Raw genomic sequence first — 18,273 nt, 5'->3', positions numbered from 1 at the left:
TTAGGCCTGCTAATAGGTTTGTGAGTCAAGATTTGGAGTCATTGTAAGGTGCTGGGTGAAATGCTGTCCCATAGATTGCCCTGAACAGAAGGAGGTGTTGAAAATGCCAGCCAGGCATTATTTGAGAATAGTGTGCACCTGGCTGGTGCTGCTGGTGCCGTACTGCATCCTGTTGAAATACTGATAAGTTGGTTTTAGAAAAAGGGATCTTTGAGCCCAAAATGGTGGAAAGGGGGGAAATTGATCCCTTTTGGTTTTTTTTTATCCTTTTGACAGCACTTCGCAGTCTTGTGCATGCTGTACATGCAGGAGGCCATTGTTGTTCGAGAGTTTTCACAGCACTCTTGGCCTGATTGTTCCTGTTCCATGTACACTGGGAGGAGCAGTGTGGTGGCAGCAATTCCATTAAAGCTTCTGGTGCTGACAGGAGTAATTCTGTCTCTAATGATATATCCAAAAAGCCAGGTGTTAGTTTACTTCCACCACCAAAATATGACTGAATTGGGATATCTTGTTTCATCTGGAGCAGAGGACTTCTGGCACCATCAGCTCTTTCTCCTGCCTGTACCAGTGAAGACGTGCCTGGCCCATGGTATGGAAGCAAAAAAAGTGAAGTGACACTTGCTTCCTTTGGCAACTCTACTTATTTTTTGAGTAAATAAATAGATTTTCAATCCATTGCTTATTGATTTGGCATGGAACAGCTCTCAGTCGTCTGGAAGGCTACTCTGGTTTGCAGTATAAATACTGAAGTATATGCAAGTAGCATTTTTAAAGTTTGGGGTTTTTTTCTTTAACTTGTGGGGTTTTTTAATATGCAGCTTTAGGAAAGGGATTGATTACTTTTTTTAAATAAAAAGAGTAGGAAGAGTCACCACCTCACTGTGTGTGAATGAAGGTGTCTTTCCTGTTGTTCATTGTGAATTATAGTCATTTTATACTTTTACCCTTATGGCCTTGTTTAATAATAAGTCCTATGCAGCCATAGTAAGTACCTAATATATAAAACATCTAATTTAGATAATACTGACATTTTGTTAGCAAATTCAGGTTCAGGAGACACAGGTTCACAACTGAAAATCAAAAGACTAAGTTATAATTAAAGGAGCTTCTGCATACAAAGTTACCTGCTTAATTTAATACTGATAAAGGGTATTGATATGTTTCCAGGACAGTCCCTTCTGGCCAGCTGAGCTGTGGAGTGAGTAGTTGGTGAATAAGTGAGGCCATTGTTCTGGAGGAACATGCTGTGTTCACTCATGTTGGCTCTTTTGGGGTTTTACTCTTTTTACTGTAAGAAAGAGCAGGGTTGGCTGAGAATACATTTTGGGTGGGTTAAGAGCTATAGCCCAGAATATTCTGTTATTTTCTCCTTCAGGGCTAATGAGTCAGAGTTCTCTGTTCATGGAGTGTGTGAAGAGAGCTGTTGAGGGTGGAGCAAATCTGTATTTACATTTTTCAGTCATTTGTAAAGTATTGAATGTCAAGAACGACTTTGCCTTAAAGGCAAGCAAACATGAGCAGTTTTCAAGTATGAAGAAACTTGAATTGCATCTGTTGGTACAGTTTGCATTCCTTTTCAGGCATCTGAATGGCAGAAGTCTCCTGAAGGGAACAGGAATAGCTTGGCAGTGGAGCAGTGACCAAGAGGTGCAGCCTTTGTGCTCCTCTGTAGGAAATACATTGTTTCACCAGTGTGGTTTCTTGTTTATTCTACCTGTTGCTTTTTGTTGGGTTTTTTTGTTGTTTTGTTGTTTGTTTTTCCTGCAATTTTGAGTACATAAGGAGAAGTGGGAACAAAGTAAAGGGATGGATGGGAGACCCTGGTTTTACTGGTGCATGGGTCAGGTGCTCTGCAAGTACCCATAGATCACACCAACCATTCTTTATAGGCTTGATCTGTAACCTGAGCCAGTGTGGGTTTAAAATGGTCACTGCAAACCAATATATCCAGTTTGTCATTTTTAAACTCAATCAATAAAACTGTTTAATTCTACATTGATCAAAAATTGATTGTTTTGGGAGCTACCATCTTTTTCAGACACTTCCTAATTGCTTCAGTTCTAGAGGGGTGTCCAGTTCATAGGCTATTAACAGGCTATTAATGGAGTTTATGACCCATGTTATTTAAGAAGTCTGCATAGACAAAAGAAGAGTTTTCAATTTAATCAAATGGAGAGCTAATTTGGGAAGAGGTACTGCTATATTAACTTTTTTTCTTTTTTCCCCTTTGTTTAGCTATTGGCGAATATGAAGAGCTTAGAGCAGAAAATAAGAAAACAAAGGAAGAGGTTTGTATGAATCAATTATTCATTTAATACTGAAATGCTTTGTGGACTGTGGCAGATTGTTGACTGCTTTTTTGAGTTCACTGTTACATAATAATAATAATGAGTATGACTTGTACCCATGTGTTTTATGAAGCAATGAATGCAACTCTCACAACTATTGTGGCTGTCCCACTGCAGTAAAGTTCCTGTAAATATATTTTAAATGATTGCTGCTTTACCAGGTTTGCCTGTGATAACAGTGGGAACATAGACCAAGTCATATGTTCAGATACAATTGTTTCTCTTTGATCTAAGTCCTGTTTGATTATTACTTCATTTGCACAGGGGACTTAATTACTGAAAAGAAAAAAAAAGAGAACAACTTCCCTCAGCTTCTGAACATTCATAATGTAGGAATATGATTTCTGAAGGTAGGGAGGAATGCAGGGGAGTCAGTGCTACACTGTATTGTAAGCAAAATTCTCCTTCTCCAGTATGAGTGAGCTGAAGATATAAGAAATCTGTTAGTTTTTAAATCCCTTTTAGCTGCCAGGATACGTAGGTTTAATTCAGCTTCTTTTGAAATAATTTTGGAATGGTCATTTTTAGTTACAATGTTTCAATTCAAGGCTCTATTGAGACCTTTTCCTTAAGTCTTTTCTTATTGTTGTAAGAAAATTTGATACTTATGTACACTTATGATTCAGCAAAGATTATTTGTATTTCTACTGAGGTCAACACAATGTGCTTCATTCCCCCTCTGCTCTGATCTCCTTGTCCTTTTCACTTTGGTTGGTGCTGCATTCCTGTTCTGCTGATCTTATCCCAGGAAATCTGTCCTCTCTCTTTGCTGTTTGGAGGAAATGCACAGAAGAAAGTGAGAAAAAGGCTGACTTGGACCAAGACTCCATCCAGCCCAGATTGCTGTCTCTGGCAGCAGAAAGGGAGGCATGTGGGAGCGTGTTTAACACCTGGGCAGGTTTCTCTTGCTGTCTCCAAACCATTTACAGCCTGGGAATTGTTTCAGCATCCTGCCCTGCAGTGCTCTGTTCCTTTAGTTTGTCCCATGCTGGCTGTTGGCTTCTGTCACATGTGGGGAGTGCCATGCCAGGACATGAGTACACCCCATGAAAAACAGGCTCCCCAGCTTGCCCTGAACCCAAGTTACATCAGCTTTGGTATTTCTTCAGCAAAACTTTGTTTAGCTTGAGAAGGGAGGAATGGGGAGACTTCCCTTGAATTCCTTTTTGATTTTTTTTTTCTTCAAAGGGAATTTCAATGAAAAATTTTATTTCTGAAGTTGAGATGGAACGAGATGTTCTGAGGTTGTTTTTTCCGTTCTGCTCTTGCTTCCTTGCTCCTCTTTCTCACAAGGCTTCTTTCCTACAGCTGCATATCTCTAGCTACTCTTGTGTGTTTCATCTGGAGACTGCTTTGAACTTTTGCAGAATTCTTGCATAACACCCAAAAATCCCCCAAGCCTGAGCCTATGGGGATTACATTCCCAGCTGAGCAAACAGTTAAACACGTGCTCAAGGCTGGATTTTCAGTTGTTATGCAAGTTTTCGTCTTCCAAAAACTCCATCCTGCAAATTGGTGTGCTTGTGTAAGCAGTCATGGTTCATTGTTCAAGTGCTTGGACTCAAATGGTTAAGTGTGAGGCTCTAAGTGCATTTCTTCCACAAAAAAAAAAAAAAAAATCTACTGATACAGAGTTCATGGCTGTGTTGCTTCCAGTTGCCAGTACTGGAAGAAACTATTCCTTATGTTATGGCAGGGCAGGGTAATCCTAAAGGTCCTTAGCATCTCTTGCTTTGTATCTTAGTTTGTGCTTTGCCAGGATCAAACCTGCTGCTGGAAAAATGTAGCACAGACTTTCTCTGCCTGTGGGTCTGGGAGGTTGTGGGTGACTTCTGTTCTATTTCTGCCACTGTCTGTCACTGTGAATGTCAGCAAAGACTTCCTGTGTATCAACTGTGGTCACATAATTACGTGGATAGGAGAATGGGATGTTAATTTTTTTAGCAGGTGACTTGCAGACTGTGTGTGGAAAGTGCCAGAGAGGAATTAAATAGCAGTGTGTGTGAATATGCTTTTGGTACACTTGGAATACTTTCCTAGGTCGCTGCTGTGCTTTTATGTCTCTGAAAGATGAGCTGTGCATGCAGAAATTGTCCTAGTTTCCATTAGACACATGGAACTTAGTGGATAATGGGCAGGTAACTGAAGATATAATTTTAAGTTTTGAAAATTTATGCTCTTTGTTCCATATTTTTTCCTTAAAATGAGGAAGTAAATTGACTTTTAAATGGGTTACTTTGTTCAAAGCACCGCTGCTTTGGAAGGGATGCTAATAACCATGAAAATTCAGGAGCAAAAGACAAGATCTTTCATCCACAATGTCTCTTCCTCATTGCCTTGCAAAACTGCCAATTTGGAGACCACTGGTGGAGTCTGACAACATTGCCCCAGACATTTTTTGTTAGTGTTTTTAAATACTTTTAGAAACAATGGAGGCAAAATTATATTGGCAGATTACGTCTCTTAGGTCACCTTTTTTTATTGATGCAGCCAACAAAACATTCATACCAGCCCCCCAAAAATGGATAACAAACGTTCAGCTGCACACAGATGTGGGTAACTTAATATGCAGTTCTGACATATTCAGAGTCAGATCATGAATAAATATTTGACTACTTGCTAATCAGACAGAAATTACTCTGAACGCTGGTTTTGACAGTGTTTTGTCATGCTGCCAGCAGGGGAAAAAAAAAAGCAAGACAGCTATCCAAAACAGTAGGTGTAATACTGTATCTCTGATACCTCATTCATGGTGTTTGCTCTGCTAAAGCACAGGGATGGAGTGGATTATATGTTTTGTCACCAAGTAGGAATGGGGAAGGGACTCTGCCTTGATGACATGCTCATTGTTTCTCTGAGTAGAGTACTGCAAATGTCATTGGACACTTTTGAGCACTGCACCAAACTCACAATTTTAGAACAAGCATTAAATCTGCATACATTTCAAAATCTGTGTAAATGGGAAAGAATTGTGTCTTGTGTTGCTTAGCAATGGTTTAATTGACTATATGACTACTACGTGAACTTCTTGCATCTTAATATCTGGGCTGAACAATCTCCCTGTTGTTTTTGCCCTTTGAAGGCCTTTTACAGAAATCTGTAGGAGCTTATGTGCAAAATAGTTGGCAAAAAAAGAAGCCTGTTAGTAGAGAATAGACAAGAAACTAGAAATTAAAGTATTGCCTTGTGTATTGGCTACCTAGAAGGCTAAAATGTGAAAGGAGTGGGATTGACAAATCTTCTGAACTTGTGCCTGCAAAGATGAAGAATATATGGAGCTATTCACAAAATTAACTCTGGCAACTGGACTGTTAATTTCTAAAAATACAGATGCTGTGTATTTTTACTGCTGGGAGATTATCTGACTGACTCCTGTAGCCACTCCAGCACTGCAGTATTGTCTCTTTACATTGTTAGGGTTTTATAGGTGAGATAATGGTGGTATAAATATTAGATTACTAATACTAGATATGTTAAATAAAATAGAATAAATGCTTATTTTACTTTGCAGAGAAGCTGGAACTCTTAATTAGGTTAAAAACTGAAAATTTACTGGCAATCCAGGAGCTGCAAACTTTTTAATTTTTATTCAAGGGTACTCTTTAGTTTGGAGCTATCCCTTAACACTGAAAAGTGAAAGCTTAGTAAATACATGGAAACTATTTCTCCTTAGCAGTTGCATGTGCTTGAATGTGGAAAGTGAAGATTTTATAGTAATTTTATGCTATTTGCCTTTTCATATTTAGGAATAGTGATACTTTTGTCCATTAGTGATTCTATTGTGTATGCCTAAAACTGCATTTTTGAAAAGTGAGATGGTTATGAACTTTTAAGACTTATCTGGAGCATTTTAGGAGCAGCTCATATGTCTAAATTTTGATTTTTAAACTTTTCAGTTCTAAAGGTAAGGTCAATTTGTTTTAAAGGGTGGCAGTATTTTTTTATTATGAAACATAGTTTATAGGCTTTTTATTTTTGTCTAAATTTCAGATTTGAAACAGTTTAAGTAGTTAAAGAAAATGTCAAATTTTTCTAATGCTTAGAAGATAATCTAGAGTATTTTTTGGAAAGACCTGTAACAGCTCTGCTTGCATGGCTCTGATTGCAAGACAGAAGGCAAAGTGCTTTCCATTGATCATTTCAGCAAGGGCAGCAATCTCCCACTCTCCTTTTCTTCTTCTTCTTTCATTCTGAAGCACAGTAGCAGCAAAAGGAAGGTATTGAGAAAACTGCAACTGGGAGCAGGAATTGCTCTGCAGAGACCCAAGCCTAGAGACCCTGATTGTGCAGAGAAATGTGGCAGTTATGAGGAGAATAGTCAGCTTGCCGTGGTCCAAATGGAGCTCTCTCTGCAAATAGCACTCGAGGTGAAGTGGAATAGGTCATTTAACTTCCCCTTTCACTGCACAGGGAGAGCTGCTTTGCCTTACAGCCTGCTGCCTGGAGGATTTTAAAAGGAGTTTTTCCTGTCGTTTGGATAAGGGAGTGGGCTATGTCCTCTACATCAAGGTTTCCATCAGTAGGAAAGTTGTTGACTTCTACAGGCAACAGATCAGATCCTTAAAATGTTAATGTTTCTGGTTTTTAAATTGCTCATTTAATGTGCAGTGGGCTGAAAGCTTGCAGTGTGCAGACAAATCATGTGTGGGTGAAATATGTCATTGTGGCTCCAGGGTCTTTCTTGGGAAACCCAAGGAGGCAGCAGCTCCCACCAGTTCCCTTTTGTGGCAGAACTGTGCTCTGCACAACAGCCAGAAACACCTTCTGCATCTTTCACTGCCTTCTGCTCTTCGACTGCACTTCTGCCACAAAGGTAACCCAGATTTTTTCTGAGGAAAAAGAGGGAGGGCAGCAAGATTCATGCACAGATTTCCCTTCCCCACTTCTCCTCTGCAAGATTCTCTTCACAGGTTCTTTGTTAACAGGGCCCCAGGAAATGGTGAGTCCTTGTCCGGTGCTGCTTGCTCAGCGTATCTTTGCTCCTTCTGCAGCTCTGCCTTATTTCACAGTCCTTACAGCCCCTGGTGACTGACCTGTCCCCCTACTCAGCCCCTGTCCCTTGAAACTGCATCACCCCAGAGCCATGAGAAGAGAGATTGTTGTTGAGTGCAGCTCCTTCTGCTCCCACGGAGAGCCATCAGCTGCCCCAAGCCAGCACCAGCAGCATCCTCACCTTGCCCAGGAGCAGATCCTTCTTTGGGTCTCATCCAAGGTCCTCTGTAGCTGATAGAAGAGTTCTCTTGAATTTGGCTGCCTTTGAATCAGACTCTCCCCCTTCTTGTTGCTTTACAGCAGGCTCCTTTCCCAGCTAACTCAAAGTGGTTCCTCATGTGGAAAAACCGAAAATCGAGCAAAATCATTTCAGGGTTTTTGGGGGTTTTTTTTGTCTCTTTTTTTTTTATACCCAGTTCTGTTCCAGTGGCCAGAATCGTTGTAATTGGAGTTGCACTGTAAGGAGCTCAGTCACACAGACCCCTCTTCCAGAAGTTAACTCATGGTCTTAGGTTGATTTATTGCTGTGAACATGCCCAGCCGCATGTGAGGAAGGATGTGTGTGTAAGGCACCTTGTGTGCCAGTCATACTTCCCCCTGGGTCATGTGGTTTTCACACTGTGGTTAATCACTGACTGTGTCTCTTGTGAGTTTTACTCATTTCTTTGAGTTCTTTCATTTACTTACAGAATGGGTTTTCTTAGAGGACTCTATTTCACATCTGTTTTATTCTTTGTGAAGAGCTCGTTCCATCATAAGATCAGTGATTGCAGGCCTATGTAGTGTTAGGAATAACCACAAAATTAATAAAACTGAGGTAATGGGAACTCTTTAAAGCATAAAAATGAGTGCCTTTCTCTCTACATACTGAAACTTTGCTCATGATGTAATGAAATTAAACAGCATGTTGGCTGATGGTTGGCTTTGAGGTTTTTCCCTGCACATGGTGGGTAAGGAAATGTAGGCCTCTTTTCTGAGTCTATTTGTGTTAAAGAAACTAGACTTAAAGCCTGTTTTTGACATGCAAAGTGTTGCTTCTGCTGTTGGTGTAACATGGATAACTGCTTATGTCAGTTTTGGACAATGTGTCTCTTTAAAATATTTTCAGAGTAGCTCTGAATCAGAACCTAAATCAAGTACAGTGTGCCAGTTTGGCTGGGAAGTACTCTGAGTAATGAATTTTTTATGCATAATTTCCATTGATCTTACGTGGCTGAAAGGAAAAAGAAATGCTTTGATAGGCTTCTGTACATTATTGTGCTGGCAATTGATCTTGGTTGATTTTGCATGTTGTGACTGACTGCTAATTAAATAACTGCGATCAGTGTTTCATTTCAATTTTCTCTTTTCCTACAGTGTGACAAAATCAAGCAAGAACGAGATGAGGCTGTCAAAAAGCTGGAGGAGTTTCAGAAAAGTAAGCTGACAATGTCAGTGGGATTTTCTTGACGTAGACAATTATGAACATAGTTCTGCACACTCTACAGCAGTGTTAAGAATGCTGAGATTCAGGTCCACTTGCTGTTTCTCCTTGAAAGCTGAGTTTAAGGAGCTAATCCAGTGAGGCTTTGCCCACAGTAGTCAGAATAAATGCTTTTACAGCATTTGTACTCTCTGGCACGGGTAGTCACTCTCAAGGTGCAAAGTGGTGAAAATACAGTGGTGCAAATGTGGCTCTATCTCACCTAGATTCTACAAGTGACTTTTGGAATGGTGCATGCTTGAAGTGAGTGGGATTTGATGCTGAAATTCCTAATAATTGTTATAATAATAATAATAAAAATGGCAATTCTTTTCATGAAGGAGTAATTCTACTTTAAGCATAGACACACCAGGAAAGGTTTTTAGGACGAACTGCTCTCAGGTGCTAATTTTTAGCGCAAGTTCTACCTCGTCTGGGCTGTGAGAACCTCAATATTCAGTTTTGCACTTTTATGGTAATGGTTCTATTGAAACTGTATGGTGTCTGGAAGCAACAAAGCACATCTAATGGGAGTGGAAGTATCCTAGTGGAATAGCTCCTTAGAAGAGACAATTACAATGGGATTGTGGTCTGTTATGTCTGGTTTGTGCCAGTACAGTGAACTGCACGGTGAAGCATCAGAAATGTGGATGAAGTTAATGCAGGAGGAGGAAATCACATGGTCTGTACTTTTGTGTGACTGTGTTAAAGAGGAGTTTGCTCACTTCAGTTTTATAATAGTTCGTGTGATACAATTATGGAAAATAATCTGAAATCAACAGGAATTGTCTACTGCCTTGAATGATCTTAGGTAACCAAGAATGTTCTCTAAGAAGTACAATTCCTCTGGAAAAACGGCTGCCTGTTTTGTTTTTGTTATGATACGAGGAATACTGGAGTGTGGCAGAAAATGTCAAGTAGTTAAGACTTAAAATTTGAGGTAATATTTGATGTTGTAAGATTTTATAGGTTTCTTTTATCTTCCTTTCACATTTTTAAAGGACATACCTTGTAAACATAGTGATAAAATGCCAGGAATATTAGGATTTTAAAGCAATAATAGAGCCCATTATTTAAACGACAATATAAAAGGCAATTATATTGATGAAGAGCTACATTGGCTTTGTGTCTGTGAATAAACTTGGCCTGTACTCAGCTTCTATTTGTTCTCCTGGCATAAACACATATTGTGTGTGATTCCAGTTTAATGGGGCCCCGTTTGTATGCCAAGCAGCTGCATTTTAGGCCCTATTGCGTGATTTCATAGCTCTCTGAAAATTGGTTCTATTGAGCACAAGAGATAGAAGGTGGTGGTGGGGGGGAAAGCTTCAACACACAATCATTTCTTTTCAATTGGAGCCAGCAAGGTTGATGACAACATGACCATTGTGTTATAATGATAAGACCACTAAGGATCTGTACCTCTCATCAAGGCTTTCACACAACAGCAGATACAATTTAATTCACTGCTCTGTCAGCAGTGCTGATACCATTATGCCGTCTGTCTCCACAGTTATAATCACTGTCCTCCGAGAAATGCAGTTGAAATGATCTTGAGCAGTCAAAGAAACTCTCAATTAAGGCTGCCACTTCCAATGTGTCAGATTGTGTCTTATGCACTTGGTACAATTTTCACTTCCAATCCTGTTTATTTACAATGTCTACCAGTAATTATGCTTAACATGTCATTTAGTGAGGGTGCCCCTGCCAAGGAGATTGTTGGGTGCTGCGGTACCATTGAGGGGGAGTTTCTCGCAGTCAATGCCATCAGCGGCTTTTAGTCCCTGATGGGATGCAGTAGTAATGTTGATAATGCAAGTATCGTGCTCATCAAGTCATAATTAGATGCCACTCAAATGTGCCACTTGTAATAACAGTGTTGATTCATGTTTTCTCGGTGACTGCAACTACTAATTAGTTAAGTGGTTTTTGGTTGGCCTGCATTTGCTGCGGATTATTATTACCCCTGAAAAAAACTGTCAAGGTTAGAGATGTTTCAGGCCACTTAGTGCTTCTTTATGAATATTAATATTAACATAATAAGAACTTTGGACAGACTTAGGAAATAATATATTTTTTGTATTTAATTTGGAAAGACTTTTTTCCCCTGAGTTAATCATAATTGCAGGTTAATTAAGTTTAAATGAACCAAGAGTAATCCCTAGCTCTGCCATGAGAGCCCGATCCTTGTTTCCTAACTTTAGCCTTGCTTGAGGCCTTTACATTCCTGTCTGTAAAATGGGAGCAGCACTGTATCTCCACTGCTCCTTCATCCAGCCCAAAGTATCTCACTGCTCAAAGCTCCCAGGGCTCAGAAGAATAAAACCAGAAGAGACAGGGAGATGTACTGCCTGAAACTTTTCCTCTCTCAAATTGTATATATTGTATGTCTCTCAAATGTAGCAGCTGGTAGGACATGTTTGGAGCAGATCATTTCTCCATAGAGAAATGAAAATAAAATAAAATGAAGATAATTTCTACAGGAGAAATGGAAATAAAAAGACAATCAAAGAAAGAGGTCTGGTTGCACTGCTGGTAGAAGACTTCATGTAAATATAGTTTTTAGACCAAGATTTACCGGTACAGTGCTCCGCCTTTTCTTTTTTGTAGATTTTGGGTCTTTCGTGCAGCTACTCAGCAAACCAATGTGTTGCTGGTTTCCTCTGGCAACAACAAAACTTCAATAATGAAAACTTCAGCTGATGTTAAGTATAAAGCTGCCTAAATAACATTTGTTAATGGCCTCCTTTTTCCTATCATGAAGTCCTGTTTTGTAGTTATTAAGATGACCTCTGTATATCAAAAATGGCTTAAATACCTCTCTTTACTCTTTGGTCAAAACTCTTGGAATAGGGCAAGGGGGGTTTTCTACCCAGTGGTATAAAATCCCTAGATTTTAAAGCTTATCTTGATAAAAAGGAGAAGAAATACTAGGAAAAAATTCCTCTGTATTTACACTATATTTTCCAGCTTTGCTCCTGCTCCGAAGTGTTGTTCAGCTGCAAGTAACCTGTGCATTTTTTCAAGTTTTCTGTGCATTGAAATTGTGACACTGGGCTGGGGAGGAATTTGTACCTTGCAATGACTTGCAGAATTAAGGTCCAGGCTGCTGTTTGCGATCAGATGAAGGTGCCAGAAGCCAAAGGGAAATTGCATCAATGAGCCTGAGAAATGGAAAACTGTTCTTGGGTTTTCTGCTTTGCTCCCCTGTTTAACCTAAAACCTGTCCCTTAAGACTTTGAATACTCATAAAGTACATATGTACTGCTGGAAGATGTGTGGAATTGCAAGATAAAATGTATCTGTGCTTTTAAATTCTTTCTGATTCACATTGGTCTCCCATGTTACAAAACAAGATTTGTTCCAGAACTTTTTGGTCACTCTTTTGCCTGTCTTTGACAGAGTGCTGTGTACCCACAATTGTAATAGGGATTTTCTAAGTGCAGAGGACAGATGTGTCACTTGCTCCTCCAGCTGTGACATCAAACATACAGCCATGCATTCCAGCTGCAGTCAGACAGCCCAGTCTTGGTTTCAGGAAAGATTTTGTGAGTATGTTGTAATCTGTGTTGTGGACTGTGAAGGTAGATGAGACTATGGTGCTCATTTTGGGACCTGCTTAAGCACAGAGAGACTGCCAATAAGAAATGGACCAGAAAGAGAAAAGGAACTCCCTTATCCTAAAGGTGTCATTCTGATTCCTTGAGTGTTAGTGAAATAAAGATGGTGAATGAGGTTTGTCAAGGAGGCTGGTCCTCTGCTTCCATAAGTTTATGCTCAGTTCTACAGTTGCCTCTCTAATGCTGCAAACATGGCTTGAGAGAATTGCTTGAAGGAACAACCCAAACATCCAGTGCTCAGAACAGTTCCTGTCCATGGAGATTATCTAAGTATGTACTTCCCTGTGTTTGAAATGCTCACAATGAAAGTTAGCAAAGGAAGATAGGCTATTTCTGATCATGGGAAGCATGTGTCAATCTCAGGAAAATAATGACTAATTTTTGGACTCTTCCCTTAGTTTCTCACATGGTTATTGAGGAAGTGAACTGTATTCAGAACCATCTTGAAATAGAGAAGACATGCCGTGAAAGTGCTGAGGCTTTGGCTTCTAAGGTGAGAAGAATTATGGTGATGCTGGGGTTTTCTATCTATTTATTCACCTGTTTATCTATTTATTTATTTAAAACTTGAGATTATATGTATGACCCTTATATATTTCTGTATAATCTCGTGGAGCTGTGAAACAGTTTGGAAGTGGCAAAAAACTAACAGCCAGATGCAAGATGCAAAATACCATTCCTGCCTTTAAAGAAAAAAAAAAATACCCATTTTAATGTAGTTTCTATTTTCATGGACCAGCATCCTGATCTCTAGCTTTCATATGCATTTAGGTTAAATGGAAAATAAGTTTTAGAACTCCTCTGTGTGAAAACAATAATGAGCATTTCAGTGTCTAAATCAAATGGAAAAAGTCAACCACTGCATTACATTTCAGGTGATTGTTTATGAAAGCAAAGCAAGGGCAGGGGAAAGGTGACCTCCACTGCTCTGTTGATTGCGTCTAGTCTGATGAATTTAGCAAGTGTGTAATTTTCTATATTCCATCTCATCAGAAGTGCATTATTATTAAAGAATGTTTTTATCTCTCTTATATATTTTTGGTTGTGTAAAATGCATCTGAGCCACTTCATCAGAAAATGGATTACAGCAATTTTGAACCAAATTTCATTAGCAATGCTGACTGCCTTTTTTTTTATTCTTTTTTTTTTCCCCTCCCTCCCCATTCCCTGCCCAAAGTACATCCTTAGATATGGTAAAAATCACACCAGCAAGAAATCACTTTAATTTAGATGCATTAGCAATGTACTTTCTGGAGGTATTTACTTAATTGTTTGCATAATGACACTATATTAGAATTCATAAGATAGACAATCAGCATATAAGTAAGAAAATGAACACATTTATGCAACTTGTCTTCTTCTCTGCACTTTCCCTGTAATGCAGGGACAAGGGCAGTTCAAAGACTCCCTTTGCTCCGTGGGGCTGTTTGTCTGTGAGCTGTCTGCACCACATAGGGCTCCTCACACCACTCTCCCCACTGTCTCACTTTCATTCCTTAGGAAGCAGATAAATTCTTGAATAAATCTCCCATAGTTAAAGGGCTCAGGATAAGGGGGATCAGAGATGATTGCTCAGGTGAAAATTTGGGGCCAGATGAACTGTACAGTGTATGTTTTCTCTGAAGATGCATACTGGAGTTCTGAAGTCTGTGTTGACTTTGGCTTGTGGTGTGTCTTTAGTAGGAAATTGAGTTTCATTCTTAAACCTGAGCACGGGGAATACTTGGCTGGTGGGTGAGCAGTCACCCTGACATTTACCTGAACACTCCTGGGGTGTCTGGGTGCAAGACAGTGAAAGAGAATTAAACATTTGCAGTGATTCCTGTTCAGTTTTTGTTGATCAAGACAGAGATGCCATGTAGAATCTCTTCTGTACCATCCACCAACCAGCCACGTTGGTGGCATCCAGCCCAAAGTGTTTCTGACTTGTGGTCTGACCCATAAAGAATTGCTTCATGAGATGGCTCTCATCTTGCATATGTTGACTCTGTAGTAATAACTCCAAAGAATTATGAGATAATTCTGTTGTGACTAGGAATATAGAGATGGTAGTATTTGTAGTTTATATATATTATATCTATATAATATATAATGTATTTTATTATATTATTTATTATTATAGTTTATATATTATTATATATATTTGTAGTTTATATGTAGGAGAAAGTAAGGATTTTTACTTAACCAATTGATCCAACTTGGAAAACCAGATGAGCTTTCAGGGGCACAAACTCTTCTTCAGGTCATTCAGGTGGGACTCCTGGTACATGTTTAAAGGTGAGGAGCTGAAACAGCTGTCACAAAGCTTGTGTAGCATTAAATCAGCTTGGTAGTTGATTTGAGTGATTTAAACCTACACAGTATTTATTAAACAGAAGTACCAGAGAGGAAGAAAAGACATGGATAAAGCATCATGTTGAATTGAAGCCTCTCAGAGGAAAAAGTGGATAACCACCCCATCTTCAGACCATTCTAATGTTGAGTGGAACTTAATCTAATGTTACTTTTGTCTTCTTTGCTTGATAGATATTTTAATGATAAAGGACAAAAAACAGTTGACTTTTTTTTTCTTGCCCAACATCTTAAAGACAGACTAACTAGGTTCTTACTGTTTGTACTTCTCACTTTTCAGCTGAACAAAGAAAATAAAACCTTGAAAAGAATTAGTATGCTTTGTATGGCCAAACTGGGCCCAGAAATTATCACTGAAGAGATTAACATTGATGAGGATGAATCATCCACGGATACAGAAGCTACCTCTGGATCATGCAATTCTGTGCACTGTCAGCAGCAAATAAAAGGTGAGCATTGCTGCTGATCCTACACCACCTGCAGGGCAGAAGTTGTCTCAAGAGCAGCAGTGTTGGTGTGGACCAGAGACTGGTCTTTTTCCAAGTCATGCTTCTGGGAGTGGTCAGAATCAAAGGATTTCCTGGAATGACTGAGAACATAGAGGGCTGGTAGTGTTTAACATAAATGGTGGGGGATACACAGCCTGCAGAGGAAGTTAAATGCAGTAGGAAAATGAGACTACCCAGCTAAGAGAGTTCAATGGTACTGAATCAGTAAAAGAAACATTTCCTAAACCCCCCCCAAAAAAAAAAAAAGTTAAGTAGAAGGAAGGTCACTTTCAACTGCAGTGCTATTATTTCAGAGCTTGTCAGACAGAACTCTCCATTTCTGTTTCCATTATGTACCTTTGTATGCGCAAACTTCACTCATGTTCCAGAGCTATTACCAAACAAGCAGCCTAAAGAGGGACTGTTGTACTGGGTAAAACAGCACAGCTGGAGAACATGGAAATATATTGATAAGACAGATCTGTGGGGATTTTTCCCAGAAATTTCTGGTTCTTTTTTGAAAGGCAGTTAATATTTCCATTGTCCAAAATCAGCCTTATTTCTCATCCCTGTCATGAAGTCATCATGGTTTTCTATATTGTTGTGTCATAGTATCCAAAAAAGGGGAATGCCAACATTCTGGATTTTGTGACAAGATTGTTTGACTTCTTTTAAAAAAGGCTTTCACTTTTTTTGATTGTAACTTGGAGCAGCACATGATGTTTAAGTACAACTTTTTTGAACTTTCTGTTTGACCTTGTCAATTGTTGTCTTTTTGAATGCTGCAGCTGTAAGGAGTGGTACAAAGTATCACTGAGGAAAAATGGTGTGTGTTGTAAAAATGCTTGTGAAACAATCCCACTGAAGAAATAGGGTGTCATGGTACTATTCTGTAATCAGTTTTCCATCCTCTAGATGTAGGAAAAGGCAGCAAATGGTGTGATGCACACCATGCAACCCATCTGAATGGGAAATGAGACTTTTGTACTGGAGAAAGGTGTCTAGAATACATTAGAGAATAAACACTGGCTGCAGATCAGATGGGAGTGTAGCAGGGTCAAATTAGAAAAATACTGAAGAAAGGTTTTGATGTATCTGCTTTCTATTTTGTGAGCAATTCATTAAAGCATGAAAAGTGGTATTTTGGGGATCTTCTAAGTCATTTAGCCTTCTCATCATTCCAGAAAGTATTGGATGTTTCTTGGAGTGATTCCTTCTCTCCCACCACTTTTCTGTAAGGATATACAAATAAGGTAGTAAAACCTGAGGCTCTCTGTGGTATGTGGATATGATTTTTTCTCTGCATAGTGAGGTTGACATATGTATTGTAAAACCAGAATTAATCCAAGTCTCATAAATTTCAGTGAGACTTTTTTCCGCCATTAATTTCTCTGGAGAGCACAAATCCATAAAGTGGACAAGATGTATCAAAAATCTTCTGGGAAAACAAGTCTTTTTATTTACTTTAGAAAGTGTATGCTTTTAATTTAGAGGAAAATAAATCTGAGGTTCCAGAACTGGGAGGGGGGATGCTGGTGTAGAATGGACATTTTCAAGATGTGAGACCTACCAGAATGACATCCAGCATGTCATCATCATCATCTGCAATTGATTTGCCACCATTTTCTCAACTCATGGCTGGTATTCAATGAACAGCAGTGCTGTGAAATACTGGAAGCAGGTGGGGAATGAGAGCACTTACTGAAAGCTAATATATATCAATAAATTTTGATTTTTGTGGTGATTTTATGTTAACCTAAACCTTGATATATTATGTATGCAAACTGATCTCCTGTTAAGAAGTGATTATAATCAAATGTTTTATTCCATTGTGAATTTAATTTATTTCATATTTTAATAATTAAGGAACAAAAATTCTGAGGGGAAAATTACAAGCATTAGCTCTTCCATCAGTAAAGGTTATACTCTGACTCTGTTCACATAATGTTACAAAGGCTATAAATTGGCAGCTGTTCAGGACAATTTCTTCTGTGAAAACCTCCCAAGTATTAACTGCCTGTTGTTTTGTTTGTTTCCCTTGTGACAAGAACTCATGATCCAAAAAGAATTGAAGTGTATTAATTTGTTTTAAAGGATGCTTCTTAAAAATTGCTTTCTGCTGCCTCCATACCAGAGTCTCTGTGATGTGACAGTCTCAAGAGCAGGACTGAGGACCCTCTGTGGTGGCAGGACTGGCCCTGTTATAGCAGGAAATGAATCATTCAAAATGCAAATAAAGACAGCAGGACTGAACAAGGAGCTTACCTCAACAGAGTAAATCTGAAACTGTGACCCAGTTATAGATCTGTTACTTGACACTTATGCAAAGCTCATAAATTATTGAGGATGTTCCTTGGTTACAACTGATGCTTGATACGTAGTTCAGGTGTTTCATACTCAACTGTACTTGCATTGCTGTGACATTTCCTTTGTTGTTGTTTTTCCAATAAAATATATTCTTCATTTCCTTCCTCAAACCATAGAGCTGCGAGATCAAATCGTATCTGTTCATGAGGAAAAGAAGACCTTGGCCATTGAACTGGAAAACCTGAGGTGCAAACTTGCAGAAGTAATTGAAGAAGTATGTATTGTACCATGGAAGGCGAGACCATGTTAGCCTGGAGTCTGTCCTTTCTGTAACTTTTAGCTTATTTTGCTGAAAACAGTTGTGAAGTTAATTGAGTACTGTCTAATCTCAAGTCCTGCCAGTGATGGATCACTTAGGGCATGTCCCTGGAAGGGACCCTCTGCGTCACAGTCCAGTGCCACTGTAGCTGGCACATGACTTCTCCTTACCTGTTTGATCTAAGCCCATATTACAACTGTCACCTCCTCTTCCTGACAGCCCCTCACCCATCACAGCCTGAAGGTTTTTTTGGATTTCCTTAAACCCATACATGTGTCAGAAATACTTTTGTAGGACACATAGTTTAATCACTGGTGCTACTTCATTGAGTATATCCTTAAGTCTAGCCATTGGCAGTGCTGTGTCATCATAATTAGACCAG

General features: G+C 39.2%; 1 protein-coding gene across 2 annotated transcripts in view; it reads left to right on the top strand.

The window, feature by feature from the left end:
• The first annotated feature begins 2,242 nt into the window (after positions 1-2,242).
• SHTN1 (shootin 1) overlaps positions 2,243-18,273 on the top strand; it is a 48,425-nt gene continuing 32,394 nt past the window's right edge. Inside the window, exons 1-5 of one of the 2 annotated variants that reach the window (XM_005428639.2) lie at positions 2,243-2,291; positions 8,700-8,760; positions 12,824-12,918; positions 15,058-15,226; positions 17,749-17,846. In XM_005428639.2, the coding sequence (XP_005428696.1) occupies positions 12,832-12,918; positions 15,058-15,226; positions 17,749-17,846 (354 nt within the window). In that variant the 5' untranslated portion in view covers positions 2,243-2,291; positions 8,700-8,760; positions 12,824-12,831. The remainder of the gene's footprint in view (positions 2,292-8,699; positions 8,761-12,823; positions 12,919-15,057; positions 15,227-17,748; positions 17,847-18,273) is intronic. The other variant, XM_005428638.2, reaches the window with a different exon arrangement.

This window comes from Geospiza fortis, unplaced genomic scaffold (assembly GCF_000277835.1).
Source record: "Geospiza fortis unplaced genomic scaffold, GeoFor_1.0 scaffold1303, whole genome shotgun sequence".
NCBI classification, from domain to species: Eukaryota; Metazoa; Chordata; class Aves; order Passeriformes; family Thraupidae; genus Geospiza; species Geospiza fortis.
Note: the sequence above shows the minus strand (reverse complement) of the source record. Positions and strands in the feature narration are given on the sequence as shown.